Source organism: Heptranchias perlo, chromosome 11, assembly GCF_035084215.1.
Source record: "Heptranchias perlo isolate sHepPer1 chromosome 11, sHepPer1.hap1, whole genome shotgun sequence".
Classification (NCBI taxonomy): Eukaryota; Metazoa; Chordata; class Chondrichthyes; order Hexanchiformes; family Hexanchidae; genus Heptranchias; species Heptranchias perlo.
In genome coordinates this window covers 54,193,190-54,218,422 of record NC_090335.1, presented here as the reverse complement: position 1 = coordinate 54,218,422, position 25,233 = coordinate 54,193,190, and the positions used below count along the sequence as shown (strand labels likewise).

Here is a 25,233-nt window from a genome sequence, read left to right as displayed (position 1 = left end):
CTTGGGGCCTCAATTATTCACAATATTTATTAACGACGTAGATGAAGGCATAGAAAGTCTCATATCTAAGTTTGCCGATGACACAAAGATTGGTGGCATTGTAAGCAGTGCAGATGAAAACATAAAATTACAAAGCGATATTATAGATTAGGTGAATGGGCAAAACTGTGGCAAATGGAATTCAATGTAGACAAATATGAGGTCATCCACTTTGGATCAAAAAAGGATAGAACAGAGTACTTTCTAAATGGTAAAAAGTTAAAAACAGTGGATGTCCAAAGGGACTTAGGGATTCAGGTACATAGATCATTGAAGTGTCATGAACAGGTGCAGAAAATAATCAATAAGGCTAATGGAAAGCTGGTCTTTATATCTAGAGGACTAGAGTACAAGGGGGCAGAAGTTATGGTGCAGCTATACAAACCCTGGTTAGACCGCACCTGGAGTACTGTGAGCAGTTCTGGGCACCGCACCTTCAGAAGGACATATTGGCCTTGGAGGGAGTGGAGCGTAGCGTACTAGAATGATAGCCGGACTTTAAGGGTTAAGTTACGAGGAGAGATTACACAAATTGGGGTTGTATTCTCTAGAGTTTCGAAGGTTAAGGGGTGATCTGATCAAAGTTTATAAGATATTAAGGGGAGCAGATAGGGTGGATAGATAGAAATTATTTCCGCTGGTTGGGGATTCTAGGAGTAGGGGACACAATCTAAAAATTAGAGCCAGACCTTTCAGGAGTGAGATTAGAAAACATTTCTATTCACAAAGAGTGGTAGAAGTTTGGAACTCTCTTCCACAAACGGCAATTGATACTAGCTCAATTGCTAAATTTAAATGTGAGATAGATAGCTTTTTGGCAACTAAAGGTATTAAGGGATATGGGCCAAAGGCAGGTATATGGAGTTAGATCACAGATCAGCCATGATCTTATGAAATGGCGGAGCAGGCACAAGGGGCTGAATGGCCTACTCCTGTTCCTATGTTCCTAACAGCTCTGTACCTCCTCAGTCACAGATATGTGATTTAAGGAGACTTCAAAAGAGAGAAAATGAGGGAATAAAACAATAAACTACAAAAACAAAATAAGTAAGATTACCTGTCGGTATCTACAGTGAATAAGTGAATGTACCATGACCAAAAAGAAATTGCATTTATATAGCATCTTTCACGACCTCAGGGCATCCCAAAAGCGCTTTACAGCCAATGAAGTACTTTTGAAGTGTAGTCACTATTGTAACGTAGGGAAACGCAGCAGTCAATTTGTGCACAGCAAGGTCCCACAAACAGCAATGAAATAATGACCAGATAATCTGTTTTAGTTAGTGATGTTGGTTGAGGGATAAAAATTAGCCAGGACACCGGGAGAACTCCCCTGTTTCTCTTCAAGGTTACTGGTTTCTGGTTTCATGGAGAAATGGATGAATTTTGAAATGTTATCCTGAAAACACTGGTAAAAATCTCCTCAACATTTAGTTCCTCTGACTCCAGCTTACTGTGCATCCCCTCTTCACCCCAAAGCCTTCAGTTGCTTCGCTCTTAATCTTTGGAATCTCTCGCTAAAGCTCACTGCATCTCTACCTCTCTCTACCTTTGAAAACCTTTTCAAGACCCGTTTCTTTAACCAAGCTTTCAGTCATCCATCTGAATGTTTCCCTTTCTGGCTTGGTGTCCATTTTTCTTACATCTACTTGTGAAGTGCCTTGGAACATTTCTTTACGTTATGGGTGTAAGTTGTTGTAAATGATATTGTCCTAACATACTAACAAAGTATTTCCTTTTTCGTCAAAGTTACTGATTTCTATTCTCCTATCTTCAGAATGAGACAAATGAAATGTTACTTCTGGGAGCACAGGGGATCAAACTTTGTGTTTTGCTTCACTTCTTTCTAATTGCAGGTAAGACTAATTCAAATCTAACAACAGGCAAAAGTAACTGCAGTCATTATTAATTGCATTGGGATGACAAAGAAAAGAAAAATGTTGCTTTTGCCTACTGGCAAACAAAAATGTGTCTTGCTTTAACTTTACAAATCACTGCATAGAAATGGGCTCTACCACAGGTATTAGTTGCAAATAACGTTAAAATGCCATGTATTCAAAATCAGCTTTGTATTCATGTCTATATGAATGCAAGTTCTTTCTTTCTTTCCAGTAACACGAGTAGCAAAGCCCATTTTTATTGTGTATCATATGGAGTGTAAATAAGGAGAGGGCAGGGAAGGCAGCAGAGACTGCAAAGAAAGGCAGGCTCTATGAGGGACAAAACAATGAAAATAATGAGCTGAGAACAAGAAAAACATTTTAAAAATCATGCAAGGGTAAGCAATGATTTGAAGAAAGGAGGTTATTAAATTTTAAAACTTTCGAAATGGCTTTGCACAGATTTCTTTCAACAGATTGGTGCTGGGAAGTATTAAATCATCAATACATCCAGACAGTTTTTCCTCCTTTCAGGGGAAAAGATTCACATTGGTCTTTATACCGACCCAATTAACCCCCTGGTTCCCACTGAATCACAAACTACTAACAAAGCTTTACATTTATCAGAGAATATATTCAATGCTGATAGGAGATTGTATACAGTTAATGTAGAAATACAGGGGCCTGTCAGTGCGGACTGCACGGTGTGCGGATATTACACAGTGTGCTGAGAGTTCGGTACGTGTGGGAGTTGAAGGGTTGATCTCTTTAAATCTAGTGCATATTGCTTCAACTGTTTAAGGTCAATTTAAAAGTTTAAATTTCTAAGTTTCTGTCAGGTGTGGGAGTTGAAGGGTTGATCTCTTTAAATCTAGTGCATATTGCTTCAACTGTTTAAGGTCAATTTAAAAGTTTAAATTTCTAAGTTTCTGTCAGGTGTGGGAGTTGAAGGGTTAATCTCTTTAAATCTAGTGCATATTGCTTCAACTGTTTAAGGTCAATTTAAAAGTTTAAATTTCTAAGTTTCTGTCAGGTGTGGGAGTTGAAGGGTTAATCTCTTTAAATCTAGTGCATATTGCTTCAACTGTTTAAGGTCAATTTAAAAGTTTAAATTTCTAAGTTTCTGTCAGGCTTCAGCAGAGAGCTGCTGTAGCAAGTTAATTGGTCAGCTAGATTCAATTGGTCCCTGAAGGTGGGGCAGGCCTGACTCATCTGAGTCTCAACTGTAGAAATACAGGGGCCTGTCAGTGCGGACTGCACGGTGTGCGGATATTACACAGTGTGCTGAGAGTTCGGTACGTGTGGGAGTTGAAGGGTTGATCTCTTTAAATCTAGTGCATATTGCTTCAACTGTTTAAGGTCAATTTAAAAGTTTAAATTTCTAAGTTTCTGTCAGGTGTGGGAGTTGAAGGGTTGATCTCTTTAAATCTAGTGCATATTGCTTCAACTGTTTAAGGTCAATTTAAAAGTTTAAATTTCTAAGTTTCTGTCAGGTGTGGGAGTTGAAGGGTTAATCTCTTTAAATCTAGTGCATATTGCTTCAACTGTTTAAGGTCAATTTAAAAGTTTAAATTTCTAAGTTTCTGTCAGGCTTCAGCAGAGAGCTGCTGTAGCAAGTTAATTGGTCAGCTAGATTCAATTGGTCCCTGAAGGTGGGGCAGGCCTGACTCATCTGAGTCTCAACTGTAGAAATACAGGGGCCTGTCAGTGCGGACTGCACGGTGTGCGGATATTACACAGTGTGCTGAGAGTTCGGTACGTGTGGGAGTTGAAGGGTTGATCTCTTTAAATCTAGTGCATATTGCTTCAACTGTTTAAGGTCAATTTAAAAGTTTAAATTTCTAAGTTTCTGTCAGGTGTGGGAGTTGAAGGGTTGATCTCTTTAAATCTAGTGCATATTGCTTCAACTGTTTAAGGTCAATTTAAAAGTTTAAATTTCTAAGTTTCTGTCAGGTGTGGGAGTTGAAGGGTTAATCTCTTTAAATCTAGTGCATATTGCTTCAACTGTTTAAGGTCAATTTAAAAGTTTAAATTTCTAAGTTTCTGTCAGGCTTCAGCAGAGAGCTGCTGTAGCAAGTTAATTGGTCAGCTAGATTCAATTGGTCCCTGAAGGTGGGGCAGGCCTGACTCATCTGAGTCTCAACTGTAGAAATACAGGGGCCTGTCAGTGCGGACTGCACGGTGTGCGGATATTACACAGTGTGCTGAGAGTTCGGTACGTGTGGGAGTTGAAGGGTTGATCTCTTTAAATCTAGTGCATATTGCTTCAACTGTTTAAGGTCAATTTAAAAGTTTAAATTTCTAAGTTTCTGTCAGGTGTGGGAGTTGAAGGGTTGATCTCTTTAAATCTAGTGCATATTGCTTCAACTGTTTAAGGTCAATTTAAAAGTTTAAATTTCTAAGTTTCTGTCAGGTGTGGGAGTTGAAGGGTTAATCTCTTTAAATCTAGTGCATATTGCTTCAACTGTTTAAGGTCAATTTAAAAGTTTAAATTTCTAAGTTTCTGTCAGGCTTCAGCAGAGAGCTGCTGTAGCAAGTTAATTGGTCAGCTAGATTCAATTGGTCCCTGAAGGTGGGGCAGGCCTGACTCATCTGAGTCTCAACTGTAGAAATACAGGGGCCTGTCAGTGCGGACTGCACGGTGTGCGGATATTACACAGTGTGCTGAGAGTTCGGTACGTGTGGGAGTTGAAGGGTTGATCTCTTTAAATCTAGTGCATATTGCTTCAACTGTTTAAGGTCAATTTAAAAGTTTAAATTTCTAAGTTTCTGTCAGGTGTGGGAGTTGAAGGGTTGATCTCTTTAAATCTAGTGCATATTGCTTCAACTGTTTAAGGTCAATTTAAAAGTTTAAATTTCTAAGTTTCTGTCAGGTGTGGGAGTTGAAGGGTTAATCTCTTTAAATCTAGTGCATATTGCTTCAACTGTTTAAGGTCAATTTAAAAGTTTAAATTTCTAAGTTTCTGTCAGGCTTCAGCAGAGAGCTGCTGTAGCAAGTTAATTGGTCAGCTAGATTCAATTGGTCCCTGAAGGTGGGGCAGGCCTGACTCATCTGAGTCTCAACTGTAGAAATACAGGGGCCTGTCAGTGCGGACTGCACGGTGTGCGGATATTACACAGTGTGCTGAGAGTTCGGTACGTGTGGGAGTTGAAGGGTTGATCTCTTTAAATCTAGTGCATATTGCTTCAACTGTTTAAGGTCAATTTAAAAGTTTAAATTTCTAAGTTTCTGTCAGGTGTGGGAGTTGAAGGGTTGATCTCTTTAAATCTAGTGCATATTGCTTCAACTGTTTAAGGTCAATTTAAAAGTTTAAATTTCTAAGTTTCTGTCAGGTGTGGGAGTTGAAGGGTTAATCTCTTTAAATCTAGTGCATATTGCTTCAACTGTTTAAGGTCAATTTAAAAGTTTAAATTTCTAAGTTTCTGTCAGGCTTCAGCAGAGAGCTGCTGTAGCAAGTTAATTGGTCAGCTAGATTCAATTGGTCCCTGAAGGTGGGGCAGGCCTGACTCATCTGAGTCTCAACTGTAGAAATACAGGGGCCTGTCAGTGCGGACTGCACGGTGTGCGGATATTACACAGTGTGCTGAGAGTTCGGTACGTGTGGGAGTTGAAGGGTTGATCTCTTTAAATCTAGTGCATATTGCTTCAACTGTTTAAGGTCAATTTAAAAGTTTAAATTTCTAAGTTTCTGTCAGGTGTGGGAGTTGAAGGGTTGATCTCTTTAAATCTAGTGCATATTGCTTCAACTGTTTAAGGTCAATTTAAAAGTTTAAATTTCTAAGTTTCTGTCAGGTGTGGGAGTTGAAGGGTTAATCTCTTTAAATCTAGTGCATATTGCTTCAACTGTTTAAGGTCAATTTAAAAGTTTAAATTTCTAAGTTTCTGTCAGGCTTCAGCAGAGAGCTGCTGTAGCAAGTTAATTGGTCAGCTAGATTCAATTGGTCCCTGAAGGTGGGGCAGGCCTGACTCATCTGAGTCTCAACTGTAGAAATACAGGGGCCTGTCAGTGCGGACTGCACGGTGTGCGGATATTACACAGTGTGCTGAGAGTTCGGTACGTGTGGGAGTTAGGTAAAGTGGGGGAAGGAGGTGCTGCTTTGCCTTGCTTTTCTTGCAGAGCGGTAGTGGACCTGAGAGCGGTGAGCGGCGGGAGAGAGCGAGACCAGAGCGGGGATATAAACAGCGCGGAGAGAGCGAGACCAGAGCTTACTCTGAGAGCGAGACTCTGAGACCAGCGGCAGTTCGGGGTGACGTCACCAGTCAGAAAGTGACGCGGCACAGGGGAGGCAGCTGATTGGTGAGTAGGTTCAGGTGAGTATTTCTACCATTTTACTGTAAGTAAAGTAATAAGAAAGGGAAGATCTGCAGGTTTTATAGCAGATAGTGTTTTTTTTTTAGTGAACCTAGGTCCCTAGTATAGTTAACATTTTCTAATTTCAACATAATTTAAAAGGGGTAACTCAGCTAAGGCAAGTCATGGCAGCAGACCTCGCACCCGTGATATGCTCCTCCTGCAAGATGTGGGAAGTCATGGACACTACCAGTGTCCCTGCCGACCATGTGTGCGGGAAGTGTGTCCACCTGCAGCTACTGACCGATCGTATCTCGGAGCTGGAGCTGCGGGTGGACTCACTGTGGAGCATCCGCGATGCAGAGAAACTCGTGGATAGCACGTTTAGCGAGTTGGTCACACCGCAGGTAAAGGGTATACAGGCAGGAAGTGAATGGGTGACCACCAGGAAGAGTAAGAGATGCAGGCAGGTAGTGCAGGGGTCCCCTGTGGCCATCCCCCTCTCAAACAGATATGCCACTTTGGATGCTGTTGGGGGGGATGACTTATCAGGGGAAGGCAGCAGCAGCCAACTTCCTGGCACCACGGGTAGCTCTGCTGCACAGGCTGGGAGGAAAAAGAGTGGCAGAGCTATAGTGATAGGGGACTCAATTGTAAGGGGAATAGACAGGCGTTTCTGCGGCCGCAACCGAGACTCCAGGATGGTGTGTTGCCTCCCTGGTGCAAGGATCAAGGATGTCTCGGAGCGGCTACAGAACATTTTGGAGGGGGAGGGCGAACAGCCAGCTGTCGTGGTGCACATAGGCACCAACGATATAGGTAAAAAAGGGGATGAGGTCCTAAAAGCAGAATATAGGGAGTTAGGAGGTAAATTAAAAAATAGGACCTCAAAGGTAGTAATCTCAGGATTGCTGCCAGTGCCACGTGCTAGTCAGAGTAGAAATAGGAGGATATTTCAAATGAATACGTGGCTAGAGGAATGGTGCAAGGGGGAGGGATTCAAATTCCTGGGACACTGGAAACGGTTCTGGGGGAGGTGGGACCAGTACAAACCGGACGGTCTGCACCTGGGCAGGGCCGGGACCGCTGTCCTAGGAGGAGTGTTTGCTAGTGCTGTTGGGGAGGGTTTAAACTAAAGTGGCAGGGGGTTGGGAACCTGAGCAGGGAGAGAGAGGAAAGCGTAACAGGAAGGGACAGAAGGTATGGAGTAATAGGTAAAGTGTTAAAAAAGGAAAAAGCAGGAACTAAGCGTCACAAAACAGATTTGAAAGTTCTTTATCTGAATGCACGTAGCATTCGTAATAAAATGGACGAGTTAACGGCACAAATAACTACGTATGGGTATGATCTTGTGGCCATTACAGAAACATGGCTGCAGGGTGACAACGACTGGGAATTAAATATGCCAGGGTATTTAACAATCAGGAAGGACAGGCAGGAAGGAAGGGGAGGTGGGGTGGCTATGTTAATAAAGGAAGGAATCACTGTAATACAGAGAAATGATATTGGGACAAAGCATCAAGATAATGAAACAGTTTGGGTGGAGATAAGGAATAATAAGGGAAAAAAAACATTAGTGGGCGTAGTATATAGGCCTCCTAATAGTTGCAACTCTGCTGGAAGAAGTATTAATCAGGAGATAGTCGGGGCATGTAATAAGGGAACAGCCATAATTATGGGGGATTTTAATTATCATATTAACTGGACAAATCAAATTGGGCAGAGCAGCCTTGAGGACGAGTTCATTGAGTGCATCAGGGATGGATTTCTTGAGCAGTATGTAACTGATCCTACAAGGGGGCAGGCAACCTTGGACCTGGTCCTGTGTAATGAGTCAGGATTAATTAATAATGTCCTAGTTAAGGATCCCCTTGGAACGAGCGACCACAACATGGTTGAATTCCATATCCAATTAGAGGGTGAGAAGGTTGATTCTCAAACAAGCGTACTGAGCTTGAATAAAGGAGACTATGATGGTATGAGAGCGGAATTGATTAAAGTGGACTGGGAAAATAGATTAAAGGGTAAGACGGTACATGAGCAGTGGTGTTCATTTAGGGAGTTATTTTACAACTTTCAAAATAAATATATTCCACTGAGGAAAAAAGGGTGTAAAAGAAATGACAGCCACCCGTGGCTAAGTAAAGAAATCAAGGATAGTATCCGACTAAAAACAAGGACATATAAGGTAGCCAAACTTAGTGGGAGGATAGAAGATTGGGAATTCTTCAAAAGACAGCAAAAAGTAACTAAAGGATTGATTAAGAAAGGGAAGTTAGATTATGAAAAGAAATTAGCAAAAAATATAAAAACAGATAGCAAGAGTTTCTATAGTTATATAAAAAGAAAAAGGGTGGCTAAGGCAAACATAGGTCCCTTAGAGGATGAGACCGGGAAATTAATGGTGGGAAACATGGAGATGGCAAAAATGCTGAACAAATATTTTGTTTCAGTCTTTACAGTAGAGGACACTAAGAATATCCCAACACTGGACAAACAGGGGACTCTCGGGGGGGAGGAGCTAAATACGATTAAAATCACTCAGGAGATGGTACTCAGTAAAATAATGGGACTCAAGGCGGATAAATCCCCTGGACCTGATGGCTTCCATCCTAGGGTCTTGAGGGAAGTGGCAGTGGGGATTGTGGATGCTTTGGTGATAGTTTTCCAAAATTCCCTGGACTCAGGAGAGGTCCCGGCTGATTGGAAAACTGCTAATGTAACACCGTTGTTTAAAAAGGGTAGTAGGCAGAAGGCTGGAAATTATAGGCCAGTTAGCTTAACATCTGTGGTGGGTAAAATTTTGGAGTCTATTATTAAGGAGACAGTAACGGAACATTTAGATAAGCATAATTTAATAGGACAAAGTCAGCATGGCTTCATGAAGGGGAAGTCATGTCTGACAAATTTGCTTGAGTTCTTCGAGGATATAACGTATAGGGTGGATAAAGGGGAACCAGTGGACGTGGTGTATTTAGACTTCCAGAAGGCGTTCGACAAGGTGCCACATGAAAGATTATTACTTAAGATAAAAAATCACGGGATTGGGGGTAATATTCTGGCATGGGTGGAGGATTGGTTATCAAACAGGAAGCAGAGAGTTGGGATAAATGGTTCATTTTCGGACTGGCAACCAGTAACCAGTGGTGTTCCACAGGGGTCGGTGCTGGGTCCCCAACTCTTTACAATCTATATTAACGATTTGGAGGAGGGGACCGAGTGCAACATATCAAAATTTGCAGATGATACAAAGATGGGAGGGAAAGTAGAGAGTGAGGAGGACATAAAAAACCTGCAAGGGGATATAGACAGGCTGGGTGAGTGGGCGGAGATTTGGCAGATGCAATATAATATTGGAAAATGTGAGGTTATGCACTTTGGCAGGAAAAATCAGAGAGCAAGTTATTTTCTTAATGGCGAGAGACTGGAAAGTACTGCAGTACAAAGGGATCTGGGGGTCCTAGTGCAAGAAAATCAAAAAGTTGGTATGCAGGTGCAGCAGGTGATCAAGAAAGCCAACGGAATGTTGGCTTTTATTGCTAGGGGGATAGAATATAAAAACAGGGAGGTATTGCTGCAGTTATATAAGGTATTGGTGAGACCGCACCTGGAATACTGCATACAGTTTTGGTCTCCATACTTAAGAAAAGACATACTTGCTCTCGAGGCAGTACAAAGAAGGTTCACTCGGTTAATCCCGGGGATGAGGGGGCGCACATATGAGGAGAGGTTGAGTAGATTGGGACTCTACTCATTGGAGTTCAGAAGAATGAGAGGCGATCTTATTGAAACATATAAGATTGTGAGGGGTCTTGATCGGGTGGATGCAGTAAGGATGTTCCCAAAGATGGGTGAAACTAGAACTAGGGGGCATAATCTTAGAATAAGGGGCTGCTCTTTCAAAACTGAGATGAGGAGAAACTTCTTCACTCAGAGGGTGGTAGGTCTGTGGAATATGCTGCCCCAGGAAGCTGTGGAAGCTACATCATTAGATAAATTTAAAACAGAAATAGACAGTTTCCTCGAAGTAAAGGGAATTAGGGGTTATGGGGAGCGGGCAGGAAATTGGACATGAAGCTGAGTTCGGATCGGTCAATGCCCTGTGGGTGGCGGAGAGGGCCCAGGGGCTACGTGGCCGGGTCCTGCTCCGACTTCTTGTGTTCTTTAGATTTGTGGTTGGGATCAGATCAGCCATGATCTTATTAAATGGCGGAGCAGGCTCGAGGGGCCGATTGGCCTACTCCTGCTCCAATTTCTTATGTTCTTATGTTCTTATGTAATCCTTTTTATTTTTTTCTTCAGTGAAAAGCAAAAACCTAACTGTCTACCAGACACCATCAGAGATCAGAATATTGAAAGGGGAAACAGCACAAATAAACTGTTCATACAAGTATACAGATGCTGAACAGTTGAGGATTGCATGGAAAAGAAACACCAGTGCACAAATGTTGTGTCAACTTACAGAAAATAAAGCTAATTTTACTGCTTTCCGGGATTGTACAGAACGTGTTAACATTACACTGGACCTCTCAACAAACTCCTCATCTTTAGTAATCTACGATCTTCATTTAAATGACTCTGACATTTACTTCTGCAAGGTTTCTATTGAAATACCTCCGCCTACACAAACAGCAAAAGGTAAAGGCACGCACCTAACAGTGGAAGGTGAGTTTTACATCCGCAATTCAAAAGCAGCATGTATTTATCACTTCTGTGATTGTAACAGTTTATACTACACAACCAGTGTTTCTCAATACATTGCAGGACAGAAAATAGAGAATTAGGAAACAACAACATCTTGCATTTATATAGGGCTTTTAATGTAATAAAATGTTCTAAGGTGCTTCACAGGACCACTTTCAAACAAACTTTGACACCAAGCCACATAAGCAGATATTAGGACAGGTGACCAAAAGCTTGGTCAAAGAGGTAGGTTTTAAGGAGCATCGTAAGGGAGAAGAGAGAGGAGGAGAGGCGGAGAGGTTTAGGGAGGGAATTCCAGAGCTTAGGGCCTAGGCAGCTGAAGGCTTGGCTGCCAATGGTGGAGCGATGAAAATTGAGGATGCGCAAGAGGCAAGAATTAAAGGAGCGCAGAGACTTTGGAGAGTTGTAGGACTGGAGGAGGCTACAGAGATAGCAATACACGTATCTGTCCTAAGCAGCTCTATTAAACAGCCTAAGTATACCCCTTAATCACTGCAGGTGTATAAATGAGTGTGAAACTTGGCAGAAAGGGGTGCAGCTTTCAGCAGAACATATACAGTGGAACCTTCATCATTTGCCATAAAGAAAGGAAGCCTCTAGGGGATAATGGCAACTGGCAGATGATTGAGTGCACTAAACTTTGGTCTTACATGTATGGCACAGTAATACCCTTTAATACAAATAACAAAAGAAATATTATGTAGTTTCAACAACTGGCTCAATATTTTATCCCACAACACATCTGGTGGATTTTTGGGTTGGTGGTTAATTGGAGAGCAGATAAAGGAAGTTCCACTGTAATTACTTTTTTCCATTTGAATACAAGCAAGATATGGAGTTGTTACACTGTCTCCTCTGTCTTTTCTAATTCTTTTCAAGAGGATTGGACACAGGATTTGATGGTTTATTTATTGTAGGTAAGTAAAGCAAGCATTGATTGGAAGTATAAACACTACATAAACAAAATTGTCATACGTGAGCCACATAGAACTTGACTACTTTATGTTCTCACGACCCACGCCGCAAACAATGGTCAGGAGTGACATGCAGATGTGGTGAAATGTCCTGGATTTAGCTAGGATTTGGGAAATATAAATCTTTCTTCTTTTAATTTCAATTTCATAAAATTTAAAGATGCACACAGTTCAATGTAAAAAGACACAATTTGAAGCAATGCAGTTCAAAGCAATACAATGCAGATCGTACACACTACAGTCCTATTATTACAATACAAAACATAATATATGTCTTCTAATACATTCTGTACAATACAAAGTGGGGTGGCCTTACATGGTGGCCTTTCCCCGTAGAGCTTTTGCATAATTGTAAACAATTTTACAACACCAAGTTATAGTCCAGCAATTTTATTTTAAATTCACAAGCTTTCGGAGGCTACCTCCTTCCTCAGGTGAACGATGTGCATAGGCTGTACCTTGCTTCAGTGCGTCCCGCTAGTCGGCAACACTCGGTCGTGGACAGCTCCTTCACCAGCTCCAGAACATACTTCAGCTTGTTGGCGATGACCTTAGACAGAATCTTGTAGTCGACATTTAGCAAGGAAATGGGTCACCAATTTCTGATTTCTTCCCTCTCCCCCTTCTGCTTGTAGCTGAGGGTGATGATGCCTTTCCTTATGGATTCTGACATGCTGCCTGCCAGAAGCACATCCCCATACACTTCCAGTAGGTCTGGGCCTATCCAGTCCCACAGAGCCGAATACAACTCAACCGGTAAGCCATCGCTTTCAGGAGTTCTACGGCCTTTGTCAGCTTGTCCAAAGTTAGCGGCCGATCCATGCTCTCCCGCTTGCTGTCCTCTAAGACTTCCGTGATAGAGGTCAGGAAGGACTGGGAGGCCGTGCTATCTGTGGGCTTCGCGTCATACAGCCTGGCATAAAAGGACTTGTTGATCCTCAGTATGTCGGCCTGCGAAGACGTCACCGAGCCGTCTTCCTCCTTCAGGCTGCAGATCACAGAGGTCTCTCTGTGCAGCTTCTGGAAGAAGAATCGAGGGGACATCTTGTCCTGCTCCATGGAGCGGAATCTGGACCGGAAGATGATCTTTGAGGCCTCAGAGGTGAAGAGCGAAGCTTGCTGTCCTTTCACCTCTCGGATTTCCTCCCTGACATCGACTCCCATCGACTGCAGCTGGAACAGATTCTGTATGCTTTTCTGGAGCTGTGACACTTTCCTCTGTATCTCTCTCGCCTTCTGAACACCTTTGAGGATGAAGATCCTCTTGATGTTGGCCTTGATCGCTTCCCACCAGTGCACCATGGAGTTGAAAAGGGATTTCACGGTCCTCTAGCCTGTGTAATCCCTCCTTAGTTCCTCAATGTTCTCCGGGATCAACAGTATCGCGTTCAGCTTCCATATACCCCTGCCTGCCTTCTGGTCCTCCTGCAATTGACAGTCGGCCAGTAGGAGGCAGTGATCAGAGAAGAACATCGGCTGAACGTAGGTGAATCTGACCTTGAGCATTGGGGACACGAATAGGAAGCCTATCCTGGAACGGACAGACCCGTCTGGCCTGGACCAGGTGCATCTCTGCGGCGCTCCGATTGCAGGGTTGCTGAAGATGTTGCGAAGCTTTGCGTCTTTCACCGCTTCCATCAGGTGTTTGGACATCGTGTCTGGTATTCCACTGACCATGCTGCACCATCCAGCCACATCGATGGTGCAGTTGAAGTGTCCAGCAAGAACGACCGGCCTGGAGATCGCCAACAGCATCGGGAGATGCCCGTAGACCTCCAGCCACTCGCTCCTGAGGGTCGGGGCATACACATTGATTAGTTGTAGAGGGGCGTTCTTGTACAGAATGTCTGCTACGAGCAGGTGGCCCCCCACCACCTCCTTAGCCTCGGTGATGGTGAATTGGCCTCCTCGTAGCAGAATCTCCAGGCCCGGGGAAATACTATCGTTGCCTCCCGACCAGATCGACTGCCTCTGGGTCCACATACGTAAGCACTGCCGGTAGTTGCTGATCCTGCACTCCTGCAAGAACAGCAGGTCGCTCTTGATCCTGGACAGGTAGTTCAGGGTCGCAGCACATTGTGAGGTCGATTTAATGCTACGCATGTTTATGGATGCAATTTTTAAAGCCATTTTAAAAATACAAAAGGACAAACATTAATGTCTTACAACTGCATCAGTCCGGGTTCTACGTTACCCTCCATTTCCAACCCTTGGTCCAGATGCTGTATTTGTGTGGTGTGTAGGAACTTCTGGACGGTCCTTGGGCTGAGGAAGGTGGCCTGTCCTCCTTTAGGGGAGTGTCCGCACTTGGGGGTCAATGGCGGGGTCTCATGGAGTGGTGTGTCCATGAGATCCACGACCAGGTCCGGCTCCTCGGCCTTCGCTGGTGGTTCGCTCTCCACGGCCGTCGTGCTGCTTCTGGTTTCCCGGAGTTGGGGAACCTCGCTCTCCGCGTTGCATCTCCTGGAGTTGGGGGATCGCGGTCTCTGTCACTACTCCCGGCATCCCGAAGTTGGGTTGCGCTGTGTGCATCGCTGCTCCTGGTGCCCTGGAGCTGGGTTTTACTGCTCCCAAGTTCGTAGAGTTAGAGCATGTTGTCGGTGTCACTGGTCACCGTCATGTTTTGCCGCTTCCTTTGTTGAAGGTGGGATTTCCCCCCTTTACCTTGTTCATCAGCCGAGGAGTGGTCGCTGTTGTCCGTTGGGGGCTCTAAGCACCTCTTGCTGCTGGTCCCACCTTTGGCGTTTGTACCTCTGGTCCTATGGGACTTCCTCTTTCTCTTTCCATGTGTCATCCATCCTTCTTCCGCCCTGGGTCACTTTCCATCGACTCTGCGTTCTCGGTGGAAGTCTCGGGGCTGGGTGTTGGGGTTTGGTTGCTTTCCTCGACTCTCCCAGCTCTTTGTCCTCCTCTTGGTCGTTGGCTCTTTCACATGGGGCCACGGTGGGGTGGAGGGATCTGGCCTCCTTTGGGGCAGCCATGACTGCTGCTCTCTTCTCCTGCATCACCTCACCTCTCGCTGCCTATGCATAGCTGTGTCTGCAGTTTGGGCAGGTGACCAGCCTCTCCACACAGGTTGCAGCACTTTGCCTCCTGACAGTCCAATGTCTGGTGGCCCTCCTTCCTGCAGATCCTCCTTGCAGGAGGCCACCTCATGCCCGGGTTTGTCACAGGATTGATACACTCTGGGCTGCCCCTGGTACACCATATACACACGACTTGTCCCAATCATGAAACTTGACGGGAGGTGGATGATGTTTCCCTCGTCATTCACCCTCAGCTTCGCCTTGATGCTCCTCTTGCTGGTCCAGATCCCTAACATATCCTCGAAGTCGATGCTCCGATTTTCTCCGTCCACATATCTATTGAGGGACATCAGCACATCCATAACAGGCACATGTGGGTTGAACATGTGGATCATCAGCATCTGTTCCTTCTCCTGCAGGAGCTCTCTCACTGCTTGAAGGCCAACATTTGTGACTATCCATCAACTTTAAGAACATAAGAACATAATGAATAGAAGCAGGAGTAGGGGCCCCTCGAGCCTGCTCCACCATTCAATCAGATCATGGCTGATCTTTGACCTCAACTCCACTTTCAGGCCCGATTCCCATATCCCTTGATTCCCCTAGAGTCCAAAAATCTAGTTATCTCAGCCTTGAACATATTCAATGACTCAGCATCTACAGCCCTCTGGGGTAGAGAATTCCAAAGATTCACAACGCTCTGAGTGAAGAAATTCCTCCTCACCTCCCACTCTCTAGTTCTAGACTCTCCAGCCATGGAAAACATCCTCTCAGCATCTACCCTGTCAGAATCTTATATGTTTCAATGAGATCACCTCTCATTCTTCTAAACTACAGAGAGTATAGGCCCATTCTACTCAATCTCTCCTCATAGGACAACCCTCTCATCCCAGGAATCAATCTAGTGAACCTTCGTTGCACCATCTCTAAGACAAGTATATCCTTCCTTAGATAAGGAGACCAAAGCTGTACACACTACTCCAGGTGTAGTCTCACCAAAGCCCTGTACAACTTATAGCAAGGCTTCCTTACTCTTGTACTCCAACCCCCTTGCAATAAAGGCCAACAGGCCATTTGCCTTCCTAATTGCTTGCCGTACCTGCATGTTAACCTTTTGTGTTTCGTGTATGAGGACACCCAATTCTCTCTGAACACCACATTTAATAGTTTCTTACCATTTAAAAAATATTCTGTTTTTCTATTCTTCCTACCAAAGTGAATAACCTCACATTTCCCCACATTATACTTCATCTGCCACCTTCTTGCCCACTCACTTAACCTGTGTATATCCCTTTGCAGACTCTTTGACTCCACCTCACTGTTTACTTTCCCACCTAGCTTTGTATCGTCAGCAAACTTGGATACATTACACTCGGTCCCTTCACCTAAGTCATTAATATAAATTGTAAATAGCTGAGGCCAAAGCACCAACCCGTGCAGCACCCCGCTAGTTACAATCTGCCAACCTGAAAATGACCCATTTATACCTACTCTCTGTTTTCTGTCCCTTAACCAAGCTTCTATCCATGATAATATATTACCCCCAACCCCATGAGCCCTTATCTTATGTAACAACTTTTTATGTGGCACCTTATCAAATGCCTTTTGAAAATCCAAATATACTACATCCACTGGTTCCCCCTTATCTACCCTGCTAGTCACATCCTCAAAAAACTCTAATAGATTTATCAAACATGGTTCCCCTTTCATAAAACCATGAGACTCTGCCTATTCATATTATGGTTATCTAAGTGCCCTGTTACCACTTCCTTAATAATGGATTGCAGCATTTTCCCAAAGACTGATGTCAGACAAACAGGCCTGTAGTTCCCTGTTTTCTCTCTCCCTCCTTTCTTGAATAGCGGGGTCACATTTGCTACCTTCCAATGCACTGGGACTGTTCTAGAATGTAGGGAATTTCAGAAGATCACAACCAATGCATCCACTATCTCTGCAGCCATCTCTTTTAGAACCGTAGGATGTAGGCCAACAGGCTTTTAGTCTCATTAATTTCTCTAGTACCTTTTCTTTACTAATATTAATTACTTTAAGTTCCTCACTCTCATTAGTCCCTTGGTTCCCCATTATTTCTGGTATGTTTTTTGTGTCTTCTACCGTGAAGGTTGATACAAAATATTTGATTATACTCTCTGCCATTACTTTATTCCCCAGTTTCTCCTAGTTTCTCCTAAATCAGCATCTAAGGCACCCATGTTTACTTTCGCTACTCTCTTCCTTTTTACATACTTGTAGAAGCTCTTACAATCTGTTTTTATATTTCTTGCTAGTTTACTCTCGTATTCTATTTCCTCCCTTTCTATCAATTTTTTGGTCATCCTTTGCTGGTTTCTAAAACTCTCCCAATCCTTAAGCTTAGTACTCTTCTTGGCAACATTATAAGCCTCTTCTTTTAACCTAATACTACTTTTGTTAGCCACAGTTGGATCATTTTTCCTGTGGAGTTTTATTTCTCAATGGAATGTATATTCGTTGAGAATTTTGAAATATCTCTTTAAATGTTTGCCATTGCTTACCTACTGTCATACCTTTTAATCTAATTTCCCAATCTACCTTAACCAACTTGCCCCTCATACCTATGTAATTGGTTTTATTTAAGTTTAAGACTCTAGTTTCGGACTTAAGTATGTCACTCCCAAATTCAATGGGCAATTCTATCATATTATGATCATTCTTCCCCAGAGGATCCTTTACTATGAGATTACTAATTAACCCTGCCTTATTAGACAAGACCATATCGAAAATAACCTGTTCCCTGGTTGGTTCCATGATGTCTTGTTCTAGGAAACTGTCTCAAATGCATTCCATGAACTCGTCTTCCATAGTACCTTTGACAATTTGGTTTGCACAGTCTATATGAAGATTAAAGTCCCCCACGATTATTGCATTACCTTTATTATAAGCTCCTATTATTTCTTGCTTAATACTCTGTCCAACGGTATAGCTACTGTTAGGGGGCCTATAAACTACTCCCACCAGTGTTTTCTGCCCCTTGTTATTTCTTATCTCTACCCATACTGATTCTACGTCCTGATCTTCCGAGCCAAGATCCTTTCTAACTACCATCCTTTATTATCAGGGCTACACTCCCACTCCTTTTCCATTTTGTCTGTCTTTTCGAAACGTCAAGTACCCTGGAATATTTAGTTCCCAACCTTGGTCACCTTTCAACTTTGTCATGCTCCAGCCTTTATAGGTCACTGTGTGACATCAGCCTTCACCTCAGGCTGGCCTCACTGTGGACCGCATTCTCCCACCCATCTCAATCGCTGTGCACAAATTGTTTGGACACACAGCAGCAGCACTGCCAGGTGATTTTACCTTCCTGAAAACCTCTGCTTTAATGTCGTTTTTTTTAATGTTCTCCTCTCACTTGCATATCAGCAAGTCTCTGTTGCATGAACCAGGCATGCAACATCTTGTCTGCCCGTTAATGCTCTTCCAGTTTGAAACATCTGCATTTCAGCGTAGATTTGAAACCCACTGTCTGCAGATGATCCCTCGTTTTCTTGTAATCTTTCTGTCAAATTTGCAGAGTTTAGCCTGAGTTCAGTGTAAACTTTAATCTCTCTTCCCAACCAACTGAACTGTTCCCAGCTTATCTTCAATGGTGTAGTGCTTTCTTTTCAGTGCAGATATAATGCAAATCAGGACATTAACAGCAGACAGCATCTGTACGAGAAATAGTCTTTCAAATGAATGATACTTCCCGTGATCAATCAGGAGTTTTTGAGTAGTCCTAAATATTGTAGATTTAAATCTAATGCAGTTCAATTCCGCCATCCAAACATTATAATTGATCTATCAATGCACTGAATAGTAGCCCCTCATAAGTAAAAATGGGGTGGATTTTCCTGTGGGGGCAAAATTGGGAAGTTGTACCCAAAATTATGGCCATTCGTGCTCCCATTTGCTGATGTCTATTTATACCCAACTTTCTTGCCAATCTCATTGATATATGCCAGAACGCAAAAATGAGTCTAAACATGCGGAAATCAGCGTAAACAACTGGGGCACGAGGAAAGCACCAAACTCACACCATATATTCCTTTTTTAAGTATGATAATTAAAGTTTCAAGACATTTGGCCATCATTCATGCACATTAGGCACAGCATGTTTAAGAATATGCAATCAGGTAAGATTTACAGTTTTTAATGTCACTTTTACGGATGCCATAAAAATGCATCTAAAGAAACTATGCAAGTTTCAGTGAGGATAAATAAAAAAAATGCTAAAAAAAGTCACAAAAACATCAGAAAAATTATTTTGTTTCCTGCTGCATTTAGAATTCCGGGCTTAATTTTACACCCGTTTTGAACCAGCGTAATTGCAGGAAATTTGTGTGTATGACTCTTTAGCATGTGGGCGGAGCCATTATAATGAGCACTTGAGCGCGGAGATCGATAGATGGCTGTAAAAGATCGAGGAAATTCGTGCGTTGTGTAAGGATGGGAGTAAGTTACTTATGCCTGAATTTAACGATTATTTGCACCAGAAGTCGATATTGACCGTGATTACACCGTTTTTAAGGTGCAAATTGACAGGAAATACCACCCCAATGTACAAAGTGCTCTGTTTAGCATTATTAATCCATTTAACTGCTCAACTGCTGATCTTTTAAAAGTTGAAAAACAGCTTAAAAACACAAATTTTGGAGGCCAAGCACAAATAGGCATGGTGTTGTAAAAGAGCACACTGTTCTGAGAGACATCCATACAGTAACAGCTCGAGCTGACATTGCTAACATGTTTAGAAATATTTGTGTAACATTTAAGAACAGTTTGTTTTATTTGTTTTATGAGTGTTTGTAATCTTTAACACAAGTATAAATGGTCAAGCCTAGTAACAAAGGGAGTTGTATCACACCTAGGTCACAAAATGTATATGTATTTTGTACAAGAGGTTGTTGGGGCGATTTTCAAGTAGTGCCCAAAACTGTGCAAAGTGAGGCCTGAGCACTCCTACTCCTCCTCTCTTGGGGGTATTCATTACAAAATGACAGGCAGCCTGAACAGTGGAAGTAAAGGATATAATAACATATTCTAATCAATTTTCAGCTCCACCAACAATCCAGTTAACAGCAGAGACTCTACCTTTCCCTAATGAAGGTATACAGCTAGTCTGCACATCAGTGGGATTCTATCCCAGCTGCATTCGAGTATCCTGGTTTAAAGGACAGTTAATCATCAATGAGACTGACGACGGGACCCTCTACTCTAACAGTGACGGCTCATTTTCCTTCACAAGTTTCCTGAATCTTTCTGTATCTGACTGGAATGAAGGTGCAAATTATTCCTGTCAGGTGAACCACTCCACACTCCCTACACCCATCACTAAATGGATTTCTGTCAGGAACCAAGGTAAGAATAGCTGTGTGTTTTGTTTACACAAATCTTTAGACTCTGCAGACTTGAAGGGGTGGAAGTTGCATACTTTGAATGATTTTTTTTGTCTTTTTAAGATATGAATCAAATATATAGTTGAACGTTGCACTGATGGTGTGATTAGTTTGGCAAATATTTTCATAACCAAAGTTGACTTTACAATTCAGGCTTACTCATGCTTTCCACAATACACAGCTTGCATAGGCAAGCCCATGTTCCCTGTGACCTGAACTTTAATCTTATGTGCTTATAGTATTTGGAATATGCAAGAGCAAACAATCTTCACGTTTATTGTACTTGCTATTGTTCAGATGTATAGATGACAACTATGTCTCACATCACTTCAGAAGATGGATAATATCAGCCATGCCAGACTCTTTTTGTAACAAGCTCAGCCATTAAGTAGTTTTCATCGGGAATACATAAGTGAAAAGTGTAATACTGTACTACAGGTATGGTAGGAATTCACAAGGGATTAATCAAACCAGTCGTAAAAAAATCATTTGAATTCTTCTTACAGAACTTGAAATACAAATATATGAAAAAGGGCAGGAAGAGACCAGCTGGTCCATCAAGCCTGTCTTGTCACATGTGATGCAACCTGCTCATATGATTAAACCCATCCCACCCCACCACTGTAGTCATGTAATCTCCTGGAAGAGAAAAAAAAACACAAAGAAAAAAACCTGGGCCAATTTAGGAAAAAACACTCTTACACCCCCCCCCCCCCTCCTCTACCCTCCCCATAAACAATGAAGTAAGCTCCAGGAGACCACAGTGACTGGCACCACTATCTCCGACTATCCACCTAGCTCCCATAGCTTGACATGTTTTCCACTCCCTTTTGAATACTTCTCGGAAAGAAATAAGCAATCTTGTTCCTCAGTTAAAAAATACAGTCTGTATGAGTTACATTATTGTAAGCTTAAGGATCCTAAGTCATCCCTATGCTCCATGGCAAGAGAAACCAAACTGCTGACACTTGACTAGTAATTCCTGTGAAGAGTAGACACTTGCTTTGAAGCTATTTTGTTAGATGAAGGTGATCACAGAACAAAACCAATAATTTTCATAACCTATAGACACAAAGGTATGAGGATGACCATATGGAGGATGCTGATGAGGGTTATAAATAGCATTATTCTGAGTTTGGGCAAATGATACTATTTCGACCCCAATAATATTAGACACATTCCATTCACACCTACTTGCAAGCAAGTAACCTTCTTCCCGTAGCCTGTTCTGATAGGAATGGCCTTGTGGTACACCAACTCCTAACGACTTTGCAATCAAAATATTAGCATGTCAAAATATTTTAGCTTCTTCAAATAGGTACCAGATATCTCACCTTGCAAAAACACTTTGACCTAGAAATGTTGGTCCATATTGGGTGCGGAATCAACACATTCAGGGCAAGGGAGAGGATTTTAGGGCAGCACCTGTTTCCACCATGTTTCTGCCCCTCACTGGTCTCATTGCTAATCCCGGAGTGCTTCTATCCATCATGACATCATACTTAGAGGGACTGGCAGGATGGTTGGCTCCCTGGAAATAGCTCCAGTTCTGCCCAGTGTATGACCAAAAGTAAGTACGTTTGCTTTGCCACACAACAGCTGTAAGCTCCACAATGCTTATCCCAATGGCAAGAGATCTCTATGAGATCAACTGCCATTAGAGAGTTGGCACATGAATAAAGGAGCATTCTGCAATAACTCTGTATCAATGAATACTTTGATCAGATCAGCCCACACCCTCCCCCCACGATGGAGCAGCAAAGTACGAGTTTGAAATTCCACTGCCCCAATAGCACAGCCACCCACTTGGAAATATATCGCCATTCCTTCATCGTCGCTGGGTCAAAATCCTGGAACTCCCAACCTAACATCACTGTGGGAGAAACTTCACCACACGGACTGCAGCGGTTCAAGAAGGTGGCTCACCACCACCTTCTCAAGGGCAATTAGGGATGGGCAATAAATGCTGGCCTTGCCAGCGACGTCCACATCCCATGAATGAATAAAAAAAAACTTTGGGACAGGGCCAAATGAGATAAGTATGTGGTGGTCCCACCCTGCTACACGTGTGGCAGTGGAGCTGGTTTCCGGGAGTTTTTGGGCTGCTGAGTTTTATTGAAAATGTGATCTCCATTTTGAGTGTGGTGCTTTAAACCTTTATTTAAAGCTAGTGAAAAGAGGAAAAACTGTCGACAGAAATTCAATTTTTGTCACAAACATTTTAATGTGCAATTGGATAGGTGTGAGTTAGCAATGCAGAATAGGTACAGTGAAATCTGTAAAAATAAATATCTTACAAAAAAGAATTATGTTTGCCAAACTGATCACATCACCTTCACAGTTGTTGACATGTGAACTTATTTAATAGTTAAATTGAAAGAAAAAAATACGGTTAAAGTCTTAAGTCCTGCTTTGTGGTATTTTATCCACCACAACTTTTAATGTATGTCCTCAATAATTCTCAACAGGTCCTGCTGGTGATAAACTATTATGGATAATATCGATGGCTACCGGTCTAATTGTGGTGTTTGTGGTTGTTGCAGTACTTTGTACATGTTCAATTTTAAGTAAGTGCTTACGTTTTATAGATTTCAATATAACTTTATTTTTAATCCATTTCTTTCCCAAAGAAAACTCTTGTGGCAAGCACATTTGGAGTTTGCTCAGAGTTGTATGGCTAAGATTTATGCTATGAAGTGAACACTCAAGTCTAATGGCACAAATTGTCTGATTAAGACTGCCCCATGCTGTGGACTCTTCTACCTGAACTCACTGGCTCTTCACAGCTGGCAGAGACTGAAGACTCTATAAGCCATTTATGGGCTGATTTGTAATTTTCAAATGCACTTTACTGTGACTTTGCAAACAAACTGAGTACTCAAAATGAGCGATGATATCTGATTCTGATAAGCAGTATCTGAATATATATTTGAATATTTGCCCTTCTGTCCTTGCAAATTACCAACCAATCTCCAACCACCCTTTCCTCAACAAAGTACTTGAACATGGTGTTGCCTTCCAAATCCGTAGCCATTTTCCCCACAACTCGCTGTTTGAGTCTCTCCGCTCAGATTTTCGCCCCTGCCACAGCATTGAAACAGCCCTAACCATAGCCACAAATGATATCCTCTGTAACTGTGGTGTGTTACCCCTGCTATGAAAGCTATGGCTTAGTGGTAGCATTCTTGCTTCTGAGATTAGAAAGCTGTGGGTTCAAGTCCCACTTCAGAGACTTAAGCACAAAATCTAGGCTGACACTTCAGTTCAGTACTGAGGGAGTGCTGCACTGTCAGAGGTGCTGTCTTTTGGGATGAAACATTAAATCAAGGCACTGTCTGCCTTCTCAGATGAATGTAAAAGGTCCCATGGCACTATTTCGAAGAAGTGCACGGGAGCTCTCCCTACTGTCCTGGCCAATATTTATCCCTCAACCAACATCACTAAAAACCGATTATCTGGTCATTATCATATTCCTGTATGTGGGACCTTGCTGTGCATAAATTGGCTGCCGCTTTTCACACATTACAACATTTCAAAGGTACTTCATTGGCTGTAAAGCACTTTGGGATGTCCTGAGATCGTATATAAATGCAAGTCTATCTTTCTTTCTCCTTATCCTCTTCGATCTCTCTGCAGTCTTTGAAATGGTCGACCAAACCATCTTTTTGTCTTGTCGAGCTCAGTGTGATTACCCTCACTTAGTTCCACTCTTACCTATCTGATCGTAACCAGAGCATCTCTTTTGTTTAAATTCTTTCATGGTATTGCCCTTCCCTATCTATATAGCTTCCTCCAGCCCTACAACCCCTCCACTCCCTGAACTCTCCATTCCTCTGATTCTGGCGTGTTGTGCATTCCCCCTCCCTTTGCCCCACTAGTTCTGGGCAGGAGGGATCTGTTCAAGATGGACAAGTTGCACTTCAATGCAGCAGGGACCAATGCTCTCATGGGGATGTTAACTAGTGCTGTGGGGGACGTTTTAAACTAATTTGGCAGGGAGATGGGCACCAGGATGAAAGGAGAACCAGAGAGGAGAAACAAGTACACAGAGGACTGGGAGGGACAAATAGCACTAGAGTAAAGAAGAGTTCAGAAATAGGAGGGATCAGACAGGGGGCAAATGCGAGGCAACTGAAATGAGTTTGGAGTGCATGTGCATAAATGCACGTGGCATGGTAAATAAGGTTGGTGAGCTGCAGGCTCAAATCACCAAATGGGACTATGATATAATGGCAATAACAGAGACCTGGCTCAACGAAGGGGAGGATTGAATACTTAATATTCCTGCTACAAGATATTCAGGAAAGATAGGGAAGGAAAGAAAGGAGTAGCAGGTGGGGGAGAGGTGGCTGTATTGATCAAAGAAACTATTATAGCACTGGAAAGGGGTGATGTAGTTGAAAAGTCAAAGACAGAATCTATTTGGTTAGAATTAAGGAACAATAGAGCAGTTATTACGCTACTGGGTGTATACTATAGGTTAGCAAATAGTGGGAAGGAGATAGAGGAGCAAATTTGCAGGTAAATTACAGAAAGATTTAAGAAATATAGAGTCGTGATAATGGGGGACTTCAGTTATCCCAAAATAGACTGGGACAGTAACAGTGTAAAGGGCAAAGAGGGGGAGGAATTCCAGAAATGTGTACAAAAGAATTTTCTGGAACATTGTGTTTCCAGCCCAATGAGGAAGGAAACAGTGCTGGATCTAGTTCTGGGGGAATGAAGTGGGCCAGGTGGAGCATGTTTCAGTGGGGAAGCATTTGGGGAACAGTGATCATAATATCATTAGGTTTAGAATAGTTATGGAAAAGGACAAAGAACAATCAAATGTGAAAATACTTAACTGAAGGAGGGCTAATTTCAGTGAGTTAAAAAGGGATCTTGCCCAGGTGGATTGGAAT

The 25,233-nt window shown here is 42.7% G+C and overlaps 1 protein-coding gene across 2 annotated transcripts in view; it reads left to right on the top strand.

Moving 5' to 3' along the window:
* LOC137327351 (tapasin-related protein-like) overlaps positions 1 to 25,233 on the top strand; it is an 85,910-nt gene that overhangs the window by 54,045 nt on the left and 6,632 nt on the right. For both annotated transcript variants that reach the window (XM_067993055.1, XM_067993056.1), the window contains exons 2-5: positions 1,817 to 1,895; positions 10,514 to 10,876; positions 19,992 to 20,294; positions 22,801 to 22,899. In XM_067993055.1, the coding sequence (XP_067849156.1) occupies positions 1,832 to 1,895; positions 10,514 to 10,876; positions 19,992 to 20,294; positions 22,801 to 22,899 (829 nt within the window). In that variant the 5' untranslated portion in view covers positions 1,817 to 1,831. The remainder of the gene's footprint in view (positions 1 to 1,816; positions 1,896 to 10,513; positions 10,877 to 19,991; positions 20,295 to 22,800; positions 22,900 to 25,233) is intronic.